This window comes from Ictidomys tridecemlineatus, chromosome 5, assembly GCF_052094955.1.
Source record: "Ictidomys tridecemlineatus isolate mIctTri1 chromosome 5, mIctTri1.hap1, whole genome shotgun sequence".
Lineage (NCBI taxonomy): Eukaryota > Metazoa > Chordata > Mammalia > Rodentia > Sciuridae > Ictidomys > Ictidomys tridecemlineatus.
In genome coordinates, this window is record NC_135481.1 from 185,948,974 (window position 1) to 185,974,313 (window position 25,340).

Consider the following 25,340-nt stretch of genomic DNA (forward strand, 5'->3'; position numbering starts at 1 on the left):
CCAGGCCATGGTGGGGAGGGAGAGGAGCCTAGCCAGGTCCCATTTGTATCTCGTGTTAATCAGATCACCAGGGAAGTGTGTTCTCCCTGGGAGTGTGGATGCAGCAGCCTTTTAGGGCTGGAAGCTATTCATTTAACTTCCTGGGAGGGGAAGGACTGTTTTGGCTCCATAATGGGTGAAGAGCGGTGAGAGTGCAGGTGGCAGTGGCGGTGGCTTGCACCAGGGGATCAGGTGCAGGGGCTTCCCCAGGTCTGCTCCGTGCTGCAGGCTCCAGCCTTCACTCCCATTCCCCTGTGGGCAGTTTTAGGAAATGGTTGGAACATAAGCATCTCCAAGCCCGTGCCTGCGTGCATGCTCGCGTGCGTGCCTATGTGTGCATGTGCATGTGGCTTGGGTGCTGCTGTGCTCTGGTGCCAGAAAGTCTTATTAATAGTAAACTTGAAGATGCCTGTGAAAGTTTCTCCCAGCACGCGCGCACACACACACACACACACACACACACACACACACACACACACACAGACTATTGCAGACACATTCTTGCACAAACACAAGTATAAGAGCCCCTTGTGCTCACGTGGGCATGCCTAGTGACGTGCACCTCTCCACACACTAAGCCTGTCAGTGTGACTCTGGGAAGAAATGGAGATAATTGTCACACCTGGTTCCTGGACTTTTATGGCAATACCCACATGTGTGTGCATGCATACGAATGGAATATTTTCTCTGCACTTGCTTAGTGATGTTCGTGGAGTTTTCGCAGTTGGTTAGGAAGCCCCTGAGGGTCTCGTGGGAGTAGGGAGCGGGGGGCTGAGTGGGGGAGTGAACGGCTCCTATGAACCACAGACACACAGACAGATGCTGAGACACAGTCACAAACAGGTTTGTACAGGCACTTGTGCACGTTTACAACACATGCACTGTGTGTGGACAGGTACAGGGATGCACACCCCAGCCCATGCAGACACGGCCAGACCTGGTGCTCAGGAGGGTGGACGTGGCTGCAGTTTGGGGGCTCTGGACGGGAAGTCAGAACACAAGTTCTGTGTGAAGCTCCAGGTAAATCTAACTTATTATGTGACCTTTGGGAAGTCTCCCCTCCTCTCAGGGGTCAAGGACTCCCAGCTGGGATGTGGCAGAACTGGGATTTGGACCATGGTCTGTCTGGGTTGAAGTCTGGGCTGTTCATGCCCCAGGCCTTGCTGCCCACATGAGGCTCCTCTGTTTCTTCCTCCACTAACTGGGTTTAATAATGCATCTGCATCGTAGGCTGACACATTCATGCATAAATGTGCATAGAACACGTGGTAAGTGTGGTAAGTGCTACACAGCGTTGCTGCTGTTGTCTTTGGAACAAAGCTGTAGAAAAGCAGGACAGACCAATGTGAGGCTGGGGCTGAACCCTCTTCTCACTGGGAACTTTCCAAGTCCTAGCACAAGCCTGGCTGAGGGTGTGTGCCCAATAACCTTGTGGGAGGGGATGAGCTCTGAGTCACAGCTCCCTGGTGGGATGATGTTTGGGTCATATTAGTGGGAGCACCAGGTCCAGGCTGCAGAAGGAGCAGGCCTTGCTCCATGCTGCTCAGAGCAGACCTGGCATGCTGGGCCCAATCCTTGGTGCCACCACCTGGCAAGGCAAGAGTGTATTGTGGAGGTCCGGTTGATATGCAAGTGTCACTTGGGGGAACAGTGGCCTGAGCAGAGGGGCCAGCACACTCAGGGGCAGGTGGTGTCTGGGGGGCTGTTGGGGGCTCCCTGTGGCTGGTGTCAGGTGAGGTTGCAGGATCTGGCCCAGGAGACCTTGATGAGCTGAGACCCTGCTCCGAAAGGAAGAATCTGAGCAGGGCAGTGTCCCCAGAGCATCCCAGACCAAGGGACTTCCCTGCCGAGCTGTTTCAGGGCCCTCATGAGAGCCACTCTCTGAGAACCTCAGTGTGGCCTCCAGGGATGGCTGGCGTGGCCCGTTTTTAGGCAATGCCCCTTCTGTAGATTTCAAAGGTAGAGATGGAAAAAGAGAAAAAGCTGTAAATAGACATAATTTTCCCAGAAGCTATTTTGGCACAAAAACCACTGAGAGCCTACTCATCAATTTGGAAATGCTCTTAAAAGCAGCACCGCCTGGTGTCTGCCGGTGCACCTGCCAACCGGTGGCATGGGCTGGAGTCCAATGTGGGTCTGAAAGTCCATTGGCCCAACTTCCTCTTTCTACAGGTAGTATACAGAGGCCCAGCAAGGATCAGTGTCTCGGCCAAGGCTGCACAGCCTGTCAGGGGCAGAGCTGGGGCTCAAGCCTTCATGGGAAGACAATTTCCAAGATAAGGACAGGGAGCCAGGAAACCTTCCTGGACTGAGCTAGAATGATGTGCTGAGCGGCAGCTCTCAGGGAAGGCTTTTGCTGACTTCCTGGAGCTTGCAGGGAGGGAGGTGCGGAGCTGGGCGCAGCACCTTGGTCAGTGAACTCATCCATACCTGTCTTCATTGGAAAACATATTTACTGAGCACCTACTGTGTGCTGAGCAATGGCGTAGGTGCTGAGATGGAACCAGGAAGAAACCAGTCCTTGTTCAGCCTCGTATTTTTGCGTTCAGCCACTGTTTGTTAAGGGCCTACTACGGGCAAGGTCACTGTCATTGACCAAATGCTGAAACTTAGTTTCTAGCAAAAGTAATATTTTTTTTTAATTTTTCATTTATTTCTTGGTTTGTTTGTTTTCGTAGCACTGGGGATTGAACATAGGGACACTCTACCTCTGAGCTGCACTCACAGTCCTCTTTCAACTTCTTAAACTTTTGAGACAGATTCTTGCCAAATTCGAACTTGCAATCCTCCTGCCTCAGCCTCCCCAGATGCTGGGATTAGAGCTTGCACCAACGTGCCCAACTTCAATGATTGTTTTCAAATGGTCAAGTCTCTTGTATGTTAGGAAGTCAGAGTGCGGTGGGGAAACCAACAGAGCAGGCTAGAGGGACCAGGTGTGACAGCTTACCTGCAAGGGACAGTTGCAAATACAGGTGATGGGAAAACCCTGCTGAGAAGGGAATATGTGAGCAAAGACTTGAAGGGGTGAGGGAGGAAGTCGGGGGACGACCATTCCCATAGACAGAACAGCCGGAGCAAGGCCTTGGGGGGGGGGGGGACACTGTGCCTGGCATGTTTGAGGAATGTGGCTGGAATAGGGGGAGGGAGAGATTGTGAGGGCTGGATGGTCCAGAGCAGCTCCCAGCCACGTGGGGAGTGGACAGGGCAGCCCAGCCAGGGTCAAGAGTTAGTGTGTATGAGGCAGGACAGCCACCTTCCTTCATAAGGCCCTAGCCCTGAGGCGTGGGTAGGAGGGGCGCCTCTGGCTGCAGGTGACCTGACTGACCTCAGTGACGTCTTGGAGCACGTTAGCCAGGGCAGATCTTATTCCCAAGCTGCCGCAGGGAATCACTGTGGTACCAGGATGGCTCACGGCCAGTCCCAAGTTCAAAGCCCATATCTGGAAAAGTGATGGCTGAGTATCTTGGTAATACCAGCACGGGGAAGCCATGTTCTCAGCATGATAGGACAGCTGGAAATCATACAATGCTAACACTTAATTTTAACTGAAATGTAAAACCCTTAGTATGGAAAAAAAAAAAAAACAATCATAAGATCAAGTAACAAACTGGGGAAACACTTGTAGGACATGCTATACAAAACAGGCTTTCAAATACATAGAATAAGACAATAGAACAGTGGCAAAAGGGATGCCCGCTTCAGAACACAGAATATGTATTGTCCATAAAAACAGGAGCCCGTGTACAGCTTCGTTAAAAACTAGAGGGCCGACACTGGTGACTCAAGCCAGAGCTGCTTCCCTCAGATGGGCTAAATGCTCAAAACTTCTGCTCTAGGAATAGACCCTCCGGAGCCCTTGGCAGTGTGCAAAGATGTAAGAGCGAGGATATTCATTGCAGGGTTTGCAAAGTGAAAAACTGGACAAGACAAGCAGAACGTCCACCACTGCAGATCAGCTGAATAAATAAGCTAAATAATTAAATTGTAGTTGTGTTACTTGGTTCCTCTCTGCACCCAGCACTAGGCTATGTCCTGGAGATATAAAAATTTTATCTTCCTGTTGGGTGGAGAAGGTAAGCATTAAAAATATAATCTTACAGGGTCAGATGTGGTGGTGCACACTGGTAATCCCAGCTCCCTGGGAGGCTGAGGCAGGAGCATTGCATGTTCTAGGCCAGCCTCAGCAAGTTGGTGAAGCCCTGCCTTGAAATAAAAGAGGCCTGGAGATGTAGCTCAGTGGTGGAGTGCCCCTGAGTCCAATCCCCGAGACCACGCACACGCAAATTGCATGTGTATACACATATACACCTATTTCACAAATACTTCCAGCTGTGCTAAGGGCCATGACTGAGAAGTACCCGCCTGGGTAAGCACAACAGTGGGCATGGACCTGCTTCGTTTGGGCGTTCAGGGACAGTCTCTGGCTGAGACTGAAGATGAGAAGTTGCCCGGGAAACCAAGCACCCTGGGCAGAGGGAACAGCCTCCGCAAAGACCCTGAGTTTGCAATGATGCCCTTGGAGCCTCAGAGGAACTGGGGCCCCAGAGGGACAGGAGTCTGAATAGCACCATGGGGAGTTGAACCGGCAGGAGGACATTGCACTAGGTGGGGACTGTTGCAGTGGGGGAGGGGGCTGAACTCAGCTCCTCCAGGGCAGCTGGGCAATTATGGCCAAAGGCAGGAAAAGGGAGTCAGGGTGGGAAGTTGCCTAGAGGTACTTGGTCAGGTGTCAGCGAGGGGCTGCTGGCCCAGGCTTATCAGGCCAAAGGCGGCACTCTGAGGATGGGTGCAGAGAAGAGGACTCCAGGAGCCTGGCTGAGTGTGTCAGGGAGGGAGTCCTTGTCACTGGCTCTAGTGGGCCAAGGGGAGCGTGGCTGCAGACGATGCCTGCTTCTTCACACTACAAATATTTTTTTATTTTCTGCCACGCGCTGGGCAGGGCACCTCTCTAGGCCCTGCAGGCTCAGCGTGGAACAATGTCCCGCCCTCCTGGACCCTTCATCTGGTCTGGGAGGTAGGTACGGATCAGGCAAACCAACCACGGGAGTGAGCAGTGCCCCAGGGGGGACAGAGGGGTGTGATGGGAAAAAGGGGTTGTTCCTGTGGTGGGCCAGGAAGCCCCTCCTGGAGTTGACGCTGCAGCTGCCGCCTGCAAGATGAGGAGGGGTCAGCGGAGTCCTGGGACTTGTGCCTGGTCAGGAGTGGGAAGGTGACGGTCCATGGCAGTGAAGGGGTGTCAGCGAGGCTGGGGGGCGGCAGGGTGCTTCACACAGGGTCTTGAGGGTTGCACGCTGTGTCCTGAGGGCCACGGGGACGTCCTTGGGGGGGAAGTGTCATTTGTGCCTGTGGGCAGGTCACAGTTCGGACATTCGCCAGTTGGCAGGTAGGGCCGGCAGGACTTCGGCTGATTGGGGCTGGAGTTGAGGGTGAGAGCGGAATGAATCTCCTTCTAGGATTCCGCTTGAGCCACCAGGTGGAGAAACAGTGGTGGAGAACAGGGTTTGGGACATTTTAACTTTCCTCCTTCAGTTGGGACAGGTCAGAAAGTCATGGCCTGGAGGCCAAGTCCGCCTCCCGCCCCACCCCCTTCCTCTTTGACAGATAAAGCTTCATTGCACACAGGTGTGCTCTCAGCGCCAACACCCCAGACGGTCACTTTCATGTGTCAGTGGCAAAGCTGAGTCGCCGAGACAGAGCCAGAACTGTTTATTGTCTGGGTCTTTGCAGAAAAAGGTTGCTGAGCCCTCCTCTAGGAGGGTTGCCCAAGGAAAGTGTCCAAGAGGCAGCTGGATATGGGGTTTTCAAATGTTGTTTAACAAACTAATACAGCGACTCCGCCATGAGCTGGGAAAGGCGCTCCCCCCACTGCAGGATGGGGGGGCCTGGGTCTCGCCATCCCGTCACACCCCGACGCCACAGCCCCTGGTCACCTCCAGACTTCTTCTGGGACTGCTCCTTCCTGATGAACAAGGACCCCCAAAAGCCCACTCACCAGGCCTTCATCTTTCTAGAACCTTCTCCCCCCCCAAGATGAATGCCCCAGAAAGCTGCCAGAGCCCTGGAGTGAGTCTGATAATGTGGGGATTTCGGAGTTCATTCCCAGATAAGGTTTTGGTAAACAAAGCTCATATCGAACGTGACTGCTGTCATTGGCTCACTACGAAGCTTCTGTCCTGATAAGGGCCAACCACAGAGCAACCGCAGCTGGCAGCGTGGCCGGCAGACCCCCGAGGAGGGCTTCCCCTGCTGGCTTGGAGGTTCTGCCTGTGCAGAAGGGCGTAGAAAGATCACGGCCCCTCCCCCACCCTCTCCAGAGCCCAAGTTTGATTTTATCCATGGCTTTTCCCACTCCCGCTGGGTTTACCCATGGTACGGGCTCTTACTATTTTATTATTTTTTAAAGAAGCATTTTTAGTCCAGGCAAAGGCCAAGCCAATCAGGAAGTGTCACCGTGCTGATTGCCAGGAGGGTAGCAATCCTCCCGATCCGCTGCACTGCGCGACTGGAATCAGAAAGATTCTATTAAACGTCTCTGGGACGGGTGACACAGGGGTGTTATCCAAGATGATTAATGTGACTCGGTCATTATGGGCTCCGACAAGTCTGACAGAATTGCATTTCGTTCCTAGAAGAATTCATAAAACCCCTGCCCACGTGATAAGTTGGGAGCCCTGCTCCAGTTGACGGGGTTTGGGGTTTGGGGTAGGATACCGTCGTCCTTGTTTTGAAGACAGACTTGGGGAACACTGAACTGCACCGCTGTCCTTCAGTGGAGATGTTCTTCAAAGGGCGTGGGTTTTTCTTGTTAAAATGGGGGTGTAGCTCGGTGGTCGAGTGCTGGCCTGGCATGTGTGGTGACCTGGGTTCAGTCCCCAGCACTGGGAAAAAAGGTGATAGAGTGAAAGAGCACACTAAATTAGACACTACCCTGGGACAGGAGGTGAGGTAGTACCGCCCCGGGCTGACCAGGGTTCGCGTGTGTGGTCTCTGGATGGACATGGACATGGTAGGGCAAGGTCTGGTTCAGGCCGTCAGTACGGCTCAGTTTGTAAATGTCAACTGTGGGGCTTTAAAGTCATTTTGCCCTTTGGAACCTTGGTCTCCCCCTCTGTAAATGGAAATGCTACTTTAAACACGGTCTGCTTCCTTCTCGAAGCCTTTGTATCCTTCCTTGTCTCCCTTGGGTGTTGGGAGGTTCACGTGGAGGGGGTTGGGGGGTTCACGTGGAGGGGGTTGGGGGGTTCATGAGGACTTCCCTTCACGGGTGCTCATGTCTGTGTTTCTGCCTGATTCTCCCAGATGGCAGGTGGGGTCTCCTAGGTGAGGAAGCTGGGGTGTGGGCCGTGTGGGTTCATGGCTGAAAGTCCTCAGCAAATCTTACTCCGGCGCCAGGGTCCTTCCTGGACTCGTGCCCCCTGATTATCTACCCCAAGAATCTTCCACTGTGTTGGGGGAGTGAGTGGGAGACTGAGGGCATTTGGAACCCAGGAGTCCCGGGTCAGCATCAGGTACTATTGCTGTGACTGGGTTCGTTCAGCAGGTGGCCCCACGGGGGGCAAGGAAACAAGGGCTAACCCCCCCCCCCACACACACCCCATCCTGCAGCTTTTTGAGCATTTTCAGTTACGAGAATCACAACTTCAGTCTCAGGGCCGAGCCCCTACCTTTCCCCGTAGCTCATGGCCCCCGGAACCTACAGTGGGGAGGGGGGTGGTCTGGGCCCATGTCCTCTGCGGCTGCCTGAGACTCGGATCAGGACAGGGTAAGGTGGAGGTAAAGGACAGCCTGACGGAGCTGGCTGTTCTTCCATCTGGGCCCCCTGCCACAGAGCCTTCGTGAGCTGGGAATCACCCTGCAGCTCACCTCTGTGGCCCGAGCGGCAGCTGGTTCGCCTGTCGTCACACCACCTGCTGAGGGCTCCTTGTCCTATCAGACCACGGTGAGACCCCTTTGGTTGCCTTCGGCAGCCGCTGTCTTTAGGCTTCTCTGGACCTCCCAGAACCCATATTGCCTTGCCGAACCACGTAGTGCAGATTGCTCCTCCAGTCCCTCTGTAATCTCTCTCTTGTTCTCTCCCTCCCTCCCTCTCCCTCTATTTCTTTCCCCCTCTCTCTGTCTCTGTTTCCTTTCCCTGCCAGTCCAGGACACTAAGTGTAGTGTCCCTTTCATCTCCCCAAATCTTTCAGTGACAGGCAAATACTAGTAAGTGTCCTTCTAAACTTCTCAACTCTGGGGATACAAGTGGGGTTTTCTCAGAACTTTCTCATCTCTTCTCCAGGGAGAAGGGTGCTGTGTCCCCCTTCATGCTGGACTCTTGAGTCCCCGAAGCTTTGGAAAATAGTGATATCTCCTTTTGCCCCCTCAGCGAATCTTTGCCTTTCTCTATACCTCGCTGGGGTGGGAGTGGAGATGGTAGTCAAAACGGAAGCCGGAGACTCTTGAGTAAGCATGAAGTGGGCTAACCTAGGGAACCGTCAGATAATGAAGGGGACGCTTCACCAAGCAGATGTGCTCAGTCAATATGTAAATACTTAACAACATAGCTTTGAAATACATAAAGCAAAATAGACAGAAATACAAGAAGTTGGTAAATCACAGTGGAAAATTTTAACCCACTTCTCTCAGAAACCAATGGTTAAGCAGAAAAAGAAGAGTCAGAGTTCTTCAGAAGAACTGAACAATAGCAATAATAAATTGGAAATCACAATCATTTTCAAAATCAGTCTTATACTGTGTCACAGAAGAATTCTCAATGGCTTTTAAAAAATCAATATTTTTGTCATTCCTTTTTGGTATCTTCTTTTTTCTTGTTGGTGGCTAGCTATTTTGCCAACTTTTTTTTTTAAAAAAGCTCTACTTTATATTTCTTAACTAAAATGCATTTTCTATTTTATGATTCTTCTACTGACTGTTGGCTTATTTTTTTATTCTATTTCTACCTTCTTGCGTTGACTCCCAAGTTCATTTATTTTGTCTTTCTTGTCTACTAATAAACTTATTTAGGTAAAAGGTATAAATTTTCCATTGTTCACCTCCTGGGTTTGTCAGCTCTTATTCTCATAAAATTTCAGCTGTGGTTTCCTCATTAGACCAGAAGTCACTTAGACGGTGGCTCTTAGTGTCCTGGTGTTTGGGAGGGGCTCCTGGCCACCCAGCCTTTGCTCTGGTCCATCTTTGTTTCCTTCGTTTGTTTTTGTTAATAACTAGGTCAGTGCCTTTAGATCTTGGGGTGTGATCTGCATCATTTCTACCTTTTGGAAAGCTAGAGATTATCTTTGCAGTTAATACTTGACCGTGTTGGTAGTGTTCGTGAATACTTGGGACAGATGTGTATTCTTTAAATATTAGGATGAGTCAAGGTCAATTATTCCATTCAAATCTGCTATCCTTATTTCTATCTGATGGACTTGTCGATTTTTGAAGAGACATGTTAACGTATCTCACTTTGCTTATGATTTTGTACTTCTGATATTTTTTTACATTCTGAATTTCTCTGGTTTAGCAATCTGCATAAAAGTTTATGTCTGTCATTTCTTCACAGTAGTTTACATAATTTATCAACTTAAGTATTCCTCCTTGTCTCTTTAGTGCCTTTTCCCCTAAATTATATTTAATTTGTTATTAATTTTGCTACTCTGCTGTTTATTAACATGTTTATCTTTAACCTCCCATGACATTTTATTCCCAGCATGTCTATTGTAAATGTTATATACTGGATTCTTTTATTTGTTTGTTTATTTTTACTACCAGGGATTGAATACAGGGGTACTTAACCACTGAGCCACCCCAAGCCCTTTTTTATATTTTATTTAGAAACAGGGTCTCAATGGGTTGCTTCAGAACCTTGCTAAGTTGCTGAGGCTGCTTTTGTAATCATGATCTTCCTGCCTCAGCCTCCTGAGCCCTGGGATTACATACAGGCATATGCTACTGTGCCCAGCTTGGAGTCATTTATTTTAATCAAGATATAAATCTTTATTTTTAATATGCAATTGAAATCATATGTATTGCAACTCCTAATATGTTTAGGAGTTGTTCATTAACATGCTTAAGAATTCTTTATTAACATGTTTCATAGCTCATTCCTGTTTTTTCATGTTTTTTGTAAGTCTGATCAAAGTCTTTTTTCCTTTCATTTTATTTTATCTTTTGTTTCTTTAATGGTTTGTAATTTCTGCATCCCCTTAAAATTATGACAAATGCTTCACAAATGAATTTAGCAACGTTTCAAGGCATAAAGTGGACATGGAAAAATCAGTTGTGTTTCTACAAATCAACATTGAACAGTGCCAGAAAGGAAAACGATCCTGTTTATAGGAGTACCTAAAAGAAGGAAATGTGAAGGGATAAATTTACCCAAGGAGACAAAACCCTGGAAATTATAAAACATGACTGAAAGAAACTCAAGAAGACCTAAGTAGTCGTTGGAAGGCCACCTTGAGCTTGTGGATTGGAAGACTTAATGTTGTTCAGATGGCACTACTGCTCGAGAGATCTATAGCTGCAGCGCAGTCCCTGCCAAATTTCCACTCACCTGTATTGCAGAAATGGAAAAGCTGATCCACAAGTTCATATGGAATTGCAAGAGGCCCTAAATAGCAGCAATAATCTTAAAGAAAAAGTCAAAGGACTCACATTTCCCGATTTTTATAAAGCTTTGGCACTTAATTACTGTATGTACTGGCATACGGACATATGGACAATTGGAGCTGAGAGTCCAGAAATAAACCCATATATCTAAGGCTGGTTGGCTTTTGACAAAGGTGCCAAGACCAATCGTAGGGAAAGAAGAGTCTCTCCACCGAATGGCACTAAGACAACTGAAGAGCCCATGCTTTTAAAGGAAAGAGAAATTAGACTACCTCATGCCATATCCAAGAGTTCATTGAAAATGGACCCACGGAGGCTGGGATTGTGGCTCAGTGGCAGAGCACTTGCCTTGGACATGTGAGGCACTGGGTTCCCTCCTCAGCACCACATTAAAATATATAAACAAAATAAAGATATTGTGTCCATGTATAAATAAAAAAATATTTTAAAAAACGGACCCACAGCATAAATATGAAATTCTTCAATGAAGACTTAGGGGAAACTTTTCATTATCCTGGATTTGTCAATACCTTCTTGGATATGTTGTTAGAAGCATGAGCAATAAAAAGTAGATGAGTTGGACTTCATCAAAATTAAAATGTTTTGTGCATCCAAGGATGTTAACAAGAAAAGGAGAATGGGAGAAGATAATTGCAAAGCCTAGTACCTAGAAGACATAAAGAACTGCCACAGTCAGGAACAGAAAGACCACCCCATTGAAAGCATGGACAGAAACTGGAGGAGACATTTCTTCAAAGAGGATATGCAAATGGCCAAGGATCACATGAAAAGATGCACAATGTCATTAGGACTTCAGAAAATACAAGTGAAAACTACAACACGATACCACTTCACACTAGAATGGGTGTGATTTTTAAAAACTGAAAATAAATGCTGGCCATGAGGATATGGAGACGTCGGAACACTCAGGCTTTGCCAGGGGGACTGTAACACTGGGCAGCACTGTGGAAAGCAGCTTGGCGGGTTCTCAAAAAGTTAAACATCGACTTATCATGACAGCAATTCCAGCCACAGGTATATACCCCAAAGAATTGAAAACAGGGACTCAGACAAATACATGGCAACGATGTTCATAGCAGCCCCATTCATGAGAGCCAAAAGATGGAAACAGCCCTAATGGTCCCCAGAGGATGAATAAACAAATTATGGTATCTCCATATAGGGGACTACTTCGTGACCATAAAAAGGAATGGAGTATTATACATGCTAAAAATCTCAGAAATATTATGCCAATTGAACCTTATGTACATTACACTGAGGAGAATGTCAATCAACCTTGAAAATATGCTAAGTGAAAGAAGCCAGATACAAAAGGGCCTGTATTCAATGATTCCGTCTGTCAGGCACAGTGGCACCTGCCTATAATCCTAGTGACTCAGGAGGCCAAGACAGGATGACTATAAGCTGGAGGCCAGCCTAACAACTTAGCCAGTTGTTGCTAAGTTGCCCTGGACAACTTAGTGAGACCCTGTCTCAAAATAAAATAAAAAAAAAATTAAAAGAGGCCAGGGAAGTAGCTCAATAGTAAAGCAACCCTGGATTCAATCCCCAGTGCTTAAAAAAAAAATCTATTTACATGAAAATAAATAATCTAATTACATGAAAATAATCCAGAATAAGTAAATTCAAAGGGGGCAGTGAAGGCCAGTGGTCACCAGAGGTTGAGGGAACACAGGGAATACGGGGAAACGGCTCAGTGGGTATAGGGTCTTCTTTTGGGATAATGAAAATATTTGGAAACTAGATGGAGGTGTGGTGTTGCACAACAATGAATGTAATAATTGCCACCAAATTGTTCTCTTTAAAATAGTCAATGTTATGTGAAAACCTCAATGCATTATTTTAAAATATTATAGCAAATATAAATATTAAATATTTTTATTATATGATAGCAAATATGCTTATATCTCCTTCTAAGTAAATAATGAAGCTGTATCTGCTCAGAAAGACACATTTTCTAGCTGAAACTCTGCCATTCTTAGTTTGGGGTCAGTATGAACATGACAGCACGGCACCTCTTCTCTTTTAGGAATCCTTGTTCTGCAGTTACTTCATGTGTGACCATTTTGGAGTCACTACACCACGGAGGTTTTGCACCTTGCTGCTCTTTCTAGAATCCCTCTCTCAGATTCACTCTTCCTTCTCTAGGTTCTAGCTATGAGTATTTTCCCAGTAAGGATTATTTAAAGGAATGTTTTTGTTTTTCCTTTTTGTGATTGGATTCTTCACTAATCTGACATGGTACATTGCCGTGGTAAGGGTTGAGTTCACGGTGATTGTTTGCCAGATCATGAGCTCCTGGCTCTGCTGGCTGCTGACCCGCCGGACCTTCTCCAGCTCCCCTCCTCCTGAGGGGAGGCTCACCCTCAAGCCCAGAGGCCTTGCCTCTGCCCCTTTGCTCTGCTGCCTTGGAAAGTTACTGCCTTCAGTGCTTTCTGTGGCCTCCTCCCAGGAGTTCCAGGAGAGGGGCTTGGCCCTGCTCTGACCCAAGACCGGTCCCTCAGCCTCTTCCATTCCTGGAACTGCTGTGTGAAAAACACGACAGATGCTCCGTCCTTGTGGACACACCCGAGCTCTGGAGCTGGACAACTCAGCATCCTTCTGTAGAGCACACGAGGCCCCGTTGAATGGCCAAGCTCTGAAAATAGGAATCCTGGAGATGACTGGGAAGATGCTGGATTCTGAGTCACAAGTCCTGGGTCTCAAGTCTCACTAGCTATGTGACACCTCCTCTCTCTGAGCTCCATCTTCCGTGTCTGCAATGCGGAGATGATTGGCACTTATTTGTAGAACTCATAAAAAAATGGGAAGAGCATGCAAGTACTGGATGCAGTGGCTGGCACACAGTAGGTACTCAGGGTGAGTCAGTAGCAGGACAGGTTGGTGGGTGTTCAGGGGCTTAGGATTTGATTGCACTTGGAGGAGGCATGTGTGTGTTTGCATGCTTATTTTTAAGTGTGCTAATTGCCTCTTTAAATGAATTGTCATAATTGTGTTATTTCAATATTTTGATACAACATATGCTTATTTTTTCAAAAAGCTTCTGGTTGCTTGGGCCAGTTCCAGTGGATGGAGGTTTCAGATTTTGACTGAAAAGAATGGACTTGGGCAGTCACTTGGCATTCCTTGGGCACCTGCCACAAGCCAGCACCTGTTCTGGATGCTGAGGGACAGGGAGGGAGGTGGCAGTCAACAGATATGAACAGATTGTAAGTCCCTCTGCTACCCATTGTTCGGATCTGCTGACTGCCACTCACCCAGCCCGGGCCGTTCCATCTCATTTACTGCATGTGACCGAGCATTTGCCAGGTGCCAAGCAGTGTGCTAGGCTCTGGTGACGGGGCAGACCGTCCCCCACCCTCACAAAAACCTGGGATCTAGGGGGAGGGAGGCAGCAAAAGGTCAAGGAGTCAAAGCTACTTGCAGGAGGTAATGAGTGCCATGGGAAGTGCACACAGGGGAGTGGAGGGGGAGTCGGGGAGGGGAGGTCTAGGGAGAGGAGTGAGCATAGGCAGGGGACTTGGGAAGGCTTCCAGGAGGAGGTGACTCTGGACAGGAAGGCTAGCAGGGAGACTCTTCTCTCTGGGGCAACATGACACCACAGCTGATCCTCACCTGCAGCCAGTTGCTGAAGATAGACATCAACCTTTGGTGCACAGACCCGGGGCACCTGCTCAGGGATATTCACAGAGAGGGTGCTGAGCCAGTGAGCTGCTCTGTACTCCCTGTGTACCTGGGATAGCCACTTGACATCTCCTGACCTCCAGGCGAGGACGTCAGGACAGTGGCGATGACTAACAGGAGATGGCTCACTGTGGGGAGGCCCCGTCCTGCACACTTACTGTTTGTTAACTCTTTGCAACAACCCTGTAGGTACTACTGTCCTTACCCTCTTTTTCACAGATGAGGAAACCCAGGCAAAGGGAGGGTGAGTTATGTGCCCCGGACCACACAGGTAGTAAGTGCCAGAGCAGGGATTCAGACGGCTCTAACCACCACCCAGCCCTGCCTCCTGTGTAATAGAGACCACAGTCCCCCTGCCCCAGGCGGTCCTGAAGGTCAGCCCTTGGCCTTGCCTTCTCATCAATGAATTGCCTTTGAGCTCATTTTGGTGCCAGACTTGACGCCGGGTTCTGGCCTCAGCATGGGCTACAGCAAGCAGAAGTCACATTTCATGACAAACAGGTTCATCAGAAGCCAGTGAACTTCCAGGGAGAAATCCTGGGAAATCTTGGGGTGCCGTGTGGGGTCTGACCTACTCTAGAGTATCAGGGAAGACAGTTCAACCAACCTCTTTTATTTTTTTAATTCTGTTTTTACTTTCCATTGTTTTAATTGGTGCATTATGGCTGGTGGGATTTGTGATGGCACACTGTACATGCCACAATACCACTCGCCCAATATTCCCCTTGGCACTTTGCCCTCCTTCCCCTCCTCCCACCCGCTGGTCCCTTTTCTCTATGCTACTGATCTCCCTTTGCTTTTCATGCTATAACTGCCCGCCTTCCTTTTCCTTTTTCCTCTCTAGCTTCCACATATGAGAGGAAACATATGACCCTTGACCTTCTGAGTTTAGCTTATTTTGCTTAACATAATGGTCTCAAGTCCCATCCATGTTCCAGCAAATGACATAATTTCATTTTTCTTTATGGCTGAATAAAACTCCATTGAGTATATAGACCACATTTTCTTTATCCATTCATCTATCGGTGGACACCCAGCCTGGTTCCATAGTTTGGCTGTTGTGAATTATGCTGCTATAAACATGGGTATTTGAATATTGCTATAGCATGCAGATTTTAATTCTTTAGTGCAAAATTGAGGAGCAGAATAGCTGGGTCGTATGGTGGTTCCATGCCTAGTGTTCTGCGGAGCTTCCATACTGATTTCCATGGTGGTTATACCAACAGACAATCCCACCAACAGTGTAAAAGTGATCCTTTCTCCACATCCTCTCCAGCATTTATTATTATTTGTATTGTTGATGACTGCCATTCTGACTGGTATGAGATGAGACTTCAGTGTAGTTTTGATTTGCATTTCCCTAATTGCTAATGATATTGAACATTTTTTCATATATTTGTTGACCATTTGTGTGTCTTCTTTGGAGAAGTATCTGTTTAATTCATTAGCCCATTTTTTCAGGCTGGGTTATTTGGTTATTTGGTGTTGGTTTTTGAGTTCTTATATATTCTTGATACTACACCTCTGTCAGAAGAGTAGCTAGCAAAGATTTTTCTCCCACTCTGAAGGTTCTCTCATCACACTCCCACTTGTTTCCTTTGCATACAGAACCTTTTCAATCTGACGCCATCCGTTTGTTAACTCTTGGCATTATTTCCTGAGCTTCGGAGGCCCTACTGAGAAAGTTGGTGCCAGTGCCTATATGCTGGAGTGTTGACCCTATGTTTTCTTCTAGGAGTTGTATAGTTTCTGGCCCAATTCCAAGGTTTTTGATCCACTTTGAGTTGATTTGCATGCAAGGCTTAAGATAGGGATCCAGTTTCATTCTTGAACATATGGATAAACAGTTCTCCCAGTACCATTTGTTAAAGAGGCTGCTTTTTCTCCAGTGTATGAAGATGTGTGGGTTGGTCTCTGTCCTCTATTCTGTACCATTGGTCTGTGTGTCTGTTTTTATGCCCGTACCATGCACTTTTCATTGCTGTAGCTCACTAGTAATAATTTGAAGTCATAGTGTGATGCCTCCAGCATTGTTTCTTTGGCTTAGAATTACTTTGGCTATTCTGGGTCTTTTATCCTTCCAAATGAATTTTAGGACTGTTTTTCCTAGTTCTGTGAAGAATGTCATAGGTGTTTTGATGGGAACTGCATTGAATCTGTATGTGGCTTTGGATAATATGGCCATTTTAACAATACTAATTCTGCCTATCCATGAACATGGGAGGTCTTTCCATCTTCTTGTATCTTCAATCTTTTTTCTTTAATTTTCTGTGATTTTCATTGTAGAAGTCTTTCATCTCTTTGATTAGATTTATGACTAGTTTTTTTTTTTTTTTTTAGGCTATTATAAATGGGGTTGCTTTCCTGATTTCTTTCTTACATTGAAACCAACCTCTTGGTGAGGGATGAGCAGCAATGAGTCAGATGAAGGGAGAGTGTGGGGCAGACAGAGAACAGTACTGCAGAGGGGACACATATGTAAGGGCCTGGAGCCAGGAATGGTCACTGTGATTATAGAGGTGATGGGTCAGCCATGGAGGACATACAGAGTTATATTTGGAGCTAGAAATTTGATCCTGAATGCAGGGAGAGCCATCAGCATTTCAAGAATGGGAGTAACATTGTGAGATGTTCATCTTTTTAAAGACCACTCTGACTGCAGGAAGGGAATAGAGGGACAAAAAAGAGCCACAGGAGACCAGTAAGAGAGGCCCTTGTCATTGTCAGGGTAGAAGATGGCAGGACAGGAGTGTGCATGTGGCTGGGATGAGATAGTCACAGCGGAGATGGAGGAAAACGACAGATTTTTAAAGACATTTCGGAGGAGTTACGTTGGATTTGAGAGGTGACAGTGTGAGTCCCAAATTTGTGGTTTTATTAACAGTTGGAGAAGAGTGTCATTTTGGGGGACGGAAGGACACAGATGCAGGTAGGAGAAGGGGCACCCTGGCCATCAGAGGGAATGTGGAGTGGTGTTGAGATGCCCACCCGTGGAGCTCCAATGACTGACCGAGGCTGGAGGTGTACACATGGCTGCTGAATGGGAATTGGAGCTGAGACCCGTTGAGGTCCACCTGGGGAGAGAGTGTAGGGCAGAAAGAGAGGAGAGCTCAGGCCTGAGCCCATAAAATGCCAACAGGGAAACCTAGAAGAAGGTGGTGAAGCAAGAAGGCAGGCAGGTGGCCTCTTGCCCCCGCGCAGTCTGCCCAGCTGCGCTGTGGGATAATCCCACGATAACCCTGCAGAGGGGGCCAGTGAGCAAGAGCCTGGTGGGTTCTGGGTCCCGGGGTGGGTACCAGTGTGGCAAGGGCCTTGCCCTCTCAGAGCTGGTTCCTGTGGCTCTGAAGGGCAATCTAGGGCTCTTCCCCATGGGGTTGTGAGGGTTCCCGAGGAGAAAGCCCTGGACACTGATCAGGAGTGTCGGCGTCCTGTGCTCTCTGCTCTTCACGTGGCTCTGCCCAAAACCACCCATCCCCGCTCATGACGTCATCGCGCATGACGTCATCCACCAAACAGGGAGGACTCACCTACCGCGAACCAGGCATGGCGTCCGACTCCAGTAACCTCACCAGGGGAGCACACATACTTGATGCATCTAACCACACAAGACGTTAGAAATGTTATTTCTTATGTGCTGTTGTAGTTTTTCTTTCTCTAAATATATATTTTTTGACTGAGGTTCACCCTCACCTTCACCAGTACCTTTGGTGTCCTTCCATGGTTCCAGAATATTCTCATGCCTCTTCAGCTATTCCTCTGGCTCATTTTCTCATTCTCTTCCCTCCAGAATGTTGATGACTGGACCCACTCTTACCTGTCATGTCTGCATGTGATCTCTGTGACATGCGTGTCTTCTTTGTCCCTCCATGCTAATTCTGGATGGTTCCGGGATCTGTCTTCCAACTCAGACATCCCTTTTTTGCTAGATCTAAGAATAGAAAAACATATTTAAAAAAAAAAAATGGAAAAGAGAGAATAAATCCCCAGACCAACTAGGACACCCAAACCCACCAGGGGCATCACGAGACAGGACAATGGAGGCCAATTTTACTTGTGAACCAGATGCAACAGTCCTAAACAAATTGTCAGCCAACAAAATCTAAAGTGCAGAGAAAGAATACTGCTTCCTGACCTAAGAGGAACGAAGGAGAAAAAGTCATTTGCCAGCCAAGTTAACTGAATTTAAAAAGGAGGGTCACTTGGGCCTTTCAGTGGAGGCAGAGGGAAAGAATTTGATAAAATTAAAAAGCAATGCACAATTTAAAAAAAAAAAAAACTCAGCTAGACTGGGCACGGTGGCACATGTCCATGATCCCAGTGACCCAGGAGGCCAGGCAAGAGGATGGCGAGTCAGAGGCCAGCCTCAGCAACTTAGCAAGACCTCGTCTCAAAGTTAAAAAACAGAAGTGCAAGCTCATCGTACTTTTCAGTAAAATATGGCGACCATAATGACAAGGGAGAAGCAAGCATGTCCACGCTCAGCCTTTCTGTTCACCAGTGTCCTGGGTGTCCCTGATCAGCTCAGCAAGGCCAGAAAAATACACAAATAAGGACTGGAAAGAAGGTGGCCAGCATGGCCCCTAGTCTCCACCTTTGTTCTTCTGGAGGAACATTTGTCCCATTTGCCAAGATAGGGACACGAGAGAGAGGCCGGGGTTCGGCTGGCTGCTGGGAACTTGTAAGAGAAAAGCATCCAGCTGCCTGGAGAGCCCACCGGGCAGGACTTGGGTGCTTCAGCTCCATTCCCAGCTCTTCTGCTGACTTGGATGGTCCATTTTCCTTCTTAGCCTGGGGTCCCAGTCTGTAAAATGGGTGACTGTGGGAAGGTGGATCTTGGGTGGGCTGTGGTGGCTGGTTCTGAGGGGCAAACAGAGGGAAGCAGGTGACAGGAGCCAGTCCTGTTCTCCAGGAGAGCAGGCTTTTGTGTGTGGAGCCTCTGGTGGGAGGGAGCATCTGCTTGGGAATGGAGCAGGAGTCTTTCCAAGTCAGGGGGCCACCTAGACCCTCTGCCTTGCAGAAGAATCATCCCTTCTCTTTGCCAAGGGATTGTTATTATGGTGGTGTTGAGTGTGTTCTGCAGTTTTAAGACACTGACCCCCCACCAATGTGCCCTTTTGATGTTTTAGACCTATAACAGCCAGAGTGAGAGCAACGAAGACTATGAGATCCCTCCAATAACACCTCCCAACCTCCCTGAGCCATCTCTCCTGCACCTGGGGGACCACGAAGCCAGCTACCACTCGCTGTGCCACGGGCTTACACCCAACGGTCTTCTCCCTGCCTACTCCTACCAGGCCATGGACCTCCCGGCTATCATGGTGTCCAACATGCTGGCCCAGGACGGCCATCTGCTCTCAGGCCAGCTGCCCACGGTGAGTCCTACCTCCTGCCATGCTTCCTTCACTCATGGCAGGGACACCGGTCGACAGAAGCAGAATATCCAGCTGTGATGAGAGTCCTGCTCCCTGGCAGGGCATGGTGCAGTTGGTTGTCTATGGGAGTCTGCAGAAGCCGGGGCGGCACCGAGGGAAACTTACCCATCACTCGGCTCACTTCTGGGCTCTGTTTATAACACCTTGGGATTTGTTTTATTATTCGTTAATAATGTAATCTCATTTAACAATTTTTAACAGCCTTTATTGAAGTACAATTCACATATCATATCATCTACCCATTTAAAGAGTACAAGTCAGTAGCTCTTCCTGTGTAAATGGTCATAGAACTATCTAGACAATCACCCTCCAAAAGAAAGCTGTACCCCCAGTCCTTGAGAACCACTGATTACTTTCTATTTCAATAGATTTGCCCAGTTTGGACATTTTATATAAGTGGAATCAGGTTTTGGTGTTTGTTTGTTTTTTTTTAATTGTATCTTGCTTAAGCAGCCAGGAAAGAGGGTGATTACCAAAGTAAAGTTCATGTACGCAAAGTCTTAGCAGGAAGGGGTCTTCCAGGCTGGGGGAACAGCACGCACCAAAGAGGATGACTAGGTGCGTGTGCTGTGCTGGAGCAGCCTGTGGCTCCTTCTCTTCATCAGGGTGGAGAGCAAGGCCTGAAGTCGAGGAGGGAAAGAGGAGGTGAAGGACTGAGCAGAGCCTGGGTCTCCATGGCCTGGATTCTGGGGTTGTGCCCTCTTAGCATGAATGCTGACTTCACCATCCAGGTGGATAGAATATCACTAGGTCTTTTTTTTTTTTTTTTTTGGTCCAATGGAAAAGTCTCTATAAGGGAATTCTAGGACTTTTCCTGAACAACTTATTTGAGTCTGTTTTTGCTTTTTCCCCCCATTTCACAGCTAACAGTATGTATATATATATATATATATATATAAGTCAGAACTCTTGAATATTCATTTTTAAGCAACAGGAACCAAATTCATACTAACTGAAGAAAAAAAAAAAGCCTGAAATACCCAAGGGTGGACAAAGGGTTTCAGGCATGGCTCAATCCGGGAACTCCAGCTGTGTCCTTAGGGCCCCGTTGCATGCCTGCGTCCACACAGCAGGCCTGATGGCTTCCAGCACACTCCTCATATCTCGGGAAGGGCCCTGTGTCCCAGGGACCACCATGACAGCTATGCTGACCTGCCACTGTGTCCTAGAGGCTTTTGTCAGCTTGGGTCACGCACACCCCGGGGGCAGGAGGAGGGGCTGCTTGCTTGACTTTCCCCTCAGAGCCCCGCGGCGCCGGGTGGGGTGGGTTCACCTCTGTAGTGGCTGCTCAGAAGCCACAGCCCAGTTTGTGGCTCAGTGTGGCAGACACCTAGGACCTCCAGACACCGCTCGTTGGCTGACCATCCGAACTCTCTTCCATTTCTTAATTGTTGACTCTTTTATTGCCAACAAATTCCTCTGCTTGAAAACCCCGGTGGACTCTGGGTTTAAGCCACTCACGGTTTGGTTTGGTTTTGTTCGTGGCGCCAGGTGAGAGGTAAAAGGAGAAGGGGGGAGCCCCCTCAAGACCCACGTGTTCTGGGTCCGCTCTCCCTAAAGAGCTCAGTGAAAACTGATGCTCTGCTTCTCAGGGGACACTTTCCTTTGGGGACTTTCCATAATGCAGGTCCTCGGCTGCTGCTTCTAAGAGACCTTCCCATTCAGACTCCAGGGTCCACGACCTTAATTCCACCTCAGCCGCAGGTGGACACCTCAGCTGCTGTCCAGCTGACGTACCCACAAGACCCTCACTCCTCCAGACCACCTCTGTTCAGGATTTTTGGTCACATGAACAAGGACAGGACCAGGTGGACACCTTGGTCAGGAGAGCTTCGGTGCAGGGGTGGGGACGGCTGCAGTCCTAGGCCACAGGTTGCCGGCTCACGTGCTGGTGGCTCAGGGAGACGGCGTGGGGTGTGGTTAGTGCGTGGACAGAAGATCAATCCTGGCTGCACCTCTGGGCCTCCGTTCCCTTGTCTTGGAACGATCACAGCCCTGCCCCCAGGTCCTACTGAAGCCCATCCGAGATAATGTACTTTGCAAAGTCTTAGTAAATGTCTGGCGGGGAGTGAACAGTCAGGGAATATTTGCTATTGTTATTATTAGTAATAAAAACAAGCTCCCGCTGTAGTGGAGTGGCCCCAGCTCTCTTTAATCTCCTTTACCCAAAGGAACAGGTTGCAGAAACTCCCAGGTGCACTTGTAGGACCCCAGGTAATAGAAGCTCGGATAATTACAAAGCATGTCATCTATTTATCAAAGATAACCCCTCGTGGCTCCTTCGAGAAATGCTTGTGTTGGGCTCCATCCAAACAGGCACTTGGTAGTCATTTCCAGATTTCTCCATAACGAGTTCATGTTTCGGATGCTTCCTCCATTCAGATGGCCTTAATTCTTCCATTAGCCTGACTTTGCAAGGGTTCGCTGGATTTTATACTCGCTCGTTATGTAATAACGATAATAAAGATAATAAATATAAGCCGACCCTATTACCGGGAGACGCCTGCGCCAACTGGGAAGCCAGATAAGAACATGGGGCTGAACGCTGGGTCTGTCTGGCCAAGAGGCAAGAGGCCCCTCATGACAGACTGTTAAACTCGTGGGAACTGCAGGGTGAAGGGGGTGTCCCTGGGTGTCACGCCTGCTGCCCGGGTGATGTGGGATTTGTGTTAGCACCTGCTGGGTGTCAAGAGCCAGTGCAGGCCTGCTCCACTGAGTGGGGGGAGCCGGGAGGGCTCAGCCCAGGGACCGAGGCTCCGAGGAGGCAGGGGAGTGTGTTTTCTGTAGCTGCTCAAATGACTGCAAATCCACAGGCTCCCAGATCAGGACCCTGGGCTGCAGTTCAGTACCAGGAGGGCCACACTTCCCCCAGAGGCTCTGGGGGAGAATCTGTCCTCGCCTCTTGTAACTCCTGGCTTGCAGCCAGGTCTCTCGGGTCCCGGCCTCCACCCCACCCTGCCTTCTTTTCTGTCAGTGGATGCCCTTCTGCCCCTCTTCTAAGAACACTTGTGATGACCTTTAGGGCTAGGCCAAGATCATCTTTCCATCTCAAGATCCTTGACTTAGTCACCTTTGCAAAGACCCCTTTTTTCCAATACCGTGACATTTCTGGGTTCCCAGGATCAGGGCCTGATATCTTAGTGGAAGTGGAACTTTTTTTTAACCTAATACAGGCTCCTTTATTGAGCACCTCCTAGGTTGGTACCAGCCATTGCTCCATATTGAGCACCTACAAGGTACTAGCCAGTGCTCTGGGCTCAGGAGCTGTTATAAGACGTCAGAGGAACTCTGTGTAGATGGAGCGAAGGCTACCCTATGGTTTGAGTATGGATGGTGGCCCCAGGCAGTACCCAGCTTGGTCCCCAAGATGGCATATTAGGAGGTGCTATGGGCTTTGAAGAGAAGGAACCTAGTGGGAGGTCCTTACATTCTTGGGGGTGTGCCCTCCAAAGGGATTGTGGGACCCTGGTCTCTTCCTCTCTTTCTCTGTTTCCTGGCTCAAGATGTAACCACTGCTCTTGTGTCCCCTCCCACTTCAAGGGGCTTCCCTTGCCAGAGGCCTAACCAATGTGGCCCCTCCATCTTGGCTTTGAGCCTCTAGAACTGTGAACTAAAATAAATCTCTCTTTTCTTCGTAAGTCACCTGTGTCTGGTATTTTGTTATAGTGATGCAAAGCTGACTAATACACCCTGTTTCTAAAAAATGAAGCAATGTTGTACTAGGGTCAGGGTACGGCGCTCTGGGTGCCAGCTCAGATGTGGGGTTATCGCTTCCTAACTGGAGGCTCTGCCTTTTGCAGGGAGGAAACACGATCAAAGGAGTACAAGTCTTCTAATGAGTTCAAGGGTACAAAGTCTAATCCGTGCCTCTACCACCTCATCTGTACAATGGGAACACTCAGTACCACGAGTACTAGTAGGCCCTGGGAGTGCTTAGCATAGTCAAGGGTCAGCAGGTACCCCTTAGAAACTGTCACTATCACCCCATACAGGAGGTGACGCCTGACACAGAATGGGTTCTGTGAGTACTTTATGAGTGATTTAATGCCATCGGGTTCTTAAACAGTAAAACCTGAATTCCAGCCCAGCTGGGTCCCCTCCTGGCCACTTTATAATTGCACCCGGTGTCTGAGGGATGGTGCAGTCCTGCTGCAGGTGGCTCAGAGGACGCCCTGATGCTAAGGTGTGCCAGGTAATATGACACAAGTGCCATGTGCCAGAGATGTTGTTCCTGCACAGAGGGACGAGGCCAGTCATCTCATAAATGCCAGGACCCCCTTTGGCTCAGACCGCAGAGGCCACCCATTCCTTCCGGTCCCCTGCCCCGCTGGCTCGGCCTCACTGGCCCATGTGACGTCGGCCCTTCTCCCTTAAAGATATGGCTGCCAGCAGGACTCATGCGCAGTACTGGAATCGGGCCCCTCTACAAAATTAAATATGCTCAAGGCTTCTCCCTGGACTTGGGCGTCTTAACTGATTAAACATTCATTTCCAAGACAAAAAGAGTCAATTTAGTATGAAAGATATATTTTGCCGGTTTAATTTAAAGCGCGGCACCTCCATCTGACCCCTATTTTCATAACTCAATAATTTCATCCTGTGTTGATTGTCTCATTTTGAGAGAGATATTGTATGTATAAATCAGTTTCTAAAATACCCAAAGAAACTCCAAGAGTGGAATTTATTAAGCGGCTTCTGTTACGTCTGAAATCATTTATTTGGGAGTCGTCCTTGGGAAACGTCGCCGCTGACGGGCCTGGTGTCCCCGGGGAGGGTTATCCTGAGAAGGGATGGAGCCTGATGCTCTCAGTTCCCGGGGAACCCGGACCTTCCCCAAAGCCAGAGAAGCTCCTGGAAGGGGCTTGGGCGCGTAGAGGCCCGAGCCAAGGGGCAATGGGTTCCTGAAAAGCTCCGGTCCCCCTTGCAGTGGATCCTGGTGGCCCAGGAACCTGGCTTTCCCAGGCTGACCTCTCTGCATCACTGGGGCTTTGTGGTCCAGGCGCAGGCCCCAGGGAACACAGAGGTGGAGACAGGGGTCATTCAAACATTCTGCCCCCTGCTTTCTCGGGGAACTTAGGCGATGGCTTCTCTCTCAACCTCAGTTTTCCCATCTGTGAAATGGAGATGGGGACCCCAGCTCCAGGGAAATCGCCAGCAGGAAAATGGGCACATGGCTTTGTCAGCTGAGCCACACTGGACAAGCGTATGGGTCTGAGGTTCAGTAGACTTCCCCACCCGCCGCCGTCGCCACCCAGGCCACTGACCAGAGGCTCACATCCTGTGAACTTGGATCAAAGTCCCTTGTGCTGAGTTTTAGATCCTGGTGCTGAATTCAGATCCCTGTCTCAAAGCATCCTGCCAGAACTCGTCCTTCTCCCAGCGCACCCAGGGCTGGGGCCAGGCCCAGGGACCCCCACCCTAAGTCCTGGGCTAGTGCTCTGGGGTGGGCTGTTGGGGGACAGTACCTTAGTGACCACTTGCAGCTGGCTGGAAAGATGGTTTCCATGAGCTAGTCCACAGCTCGGGGGCAGGGCCTGTGTATTGACTCTGGGGGGTCCTTCAGAGACCTCCTGA

At 48.8% G+C, this 25,340-nt stretch overlaps 1 protein-coding gene across 6 annotated transcripts in view; it reads left to right on the forward strand.

Annotated features, from left to right (window-relative positions):
- Tox2 (TOX high mobility group box family member 2) overlaps nucleotides 1–25,340 on the forward strand; it is a 126,272-nt gene that overhangs the window by 59,471 nt on the left and 41,461 nt on the right. For all 6 annotated transcript variants that reach the window (XM_078051835.1, XM_078051833.1, XM_078051834.1 and 3 more), the window contains one exon: nucleotides 19,461–19,706. In XM_078051835.1, coding sequence (XP_077907961.1) covers nucleotides 19,461–19,706 — 246 coding nt within the window. The remainder of the gene's footprint in view (nucleotides 1–19,460; nucleotides 19,707–25,340) is intronic.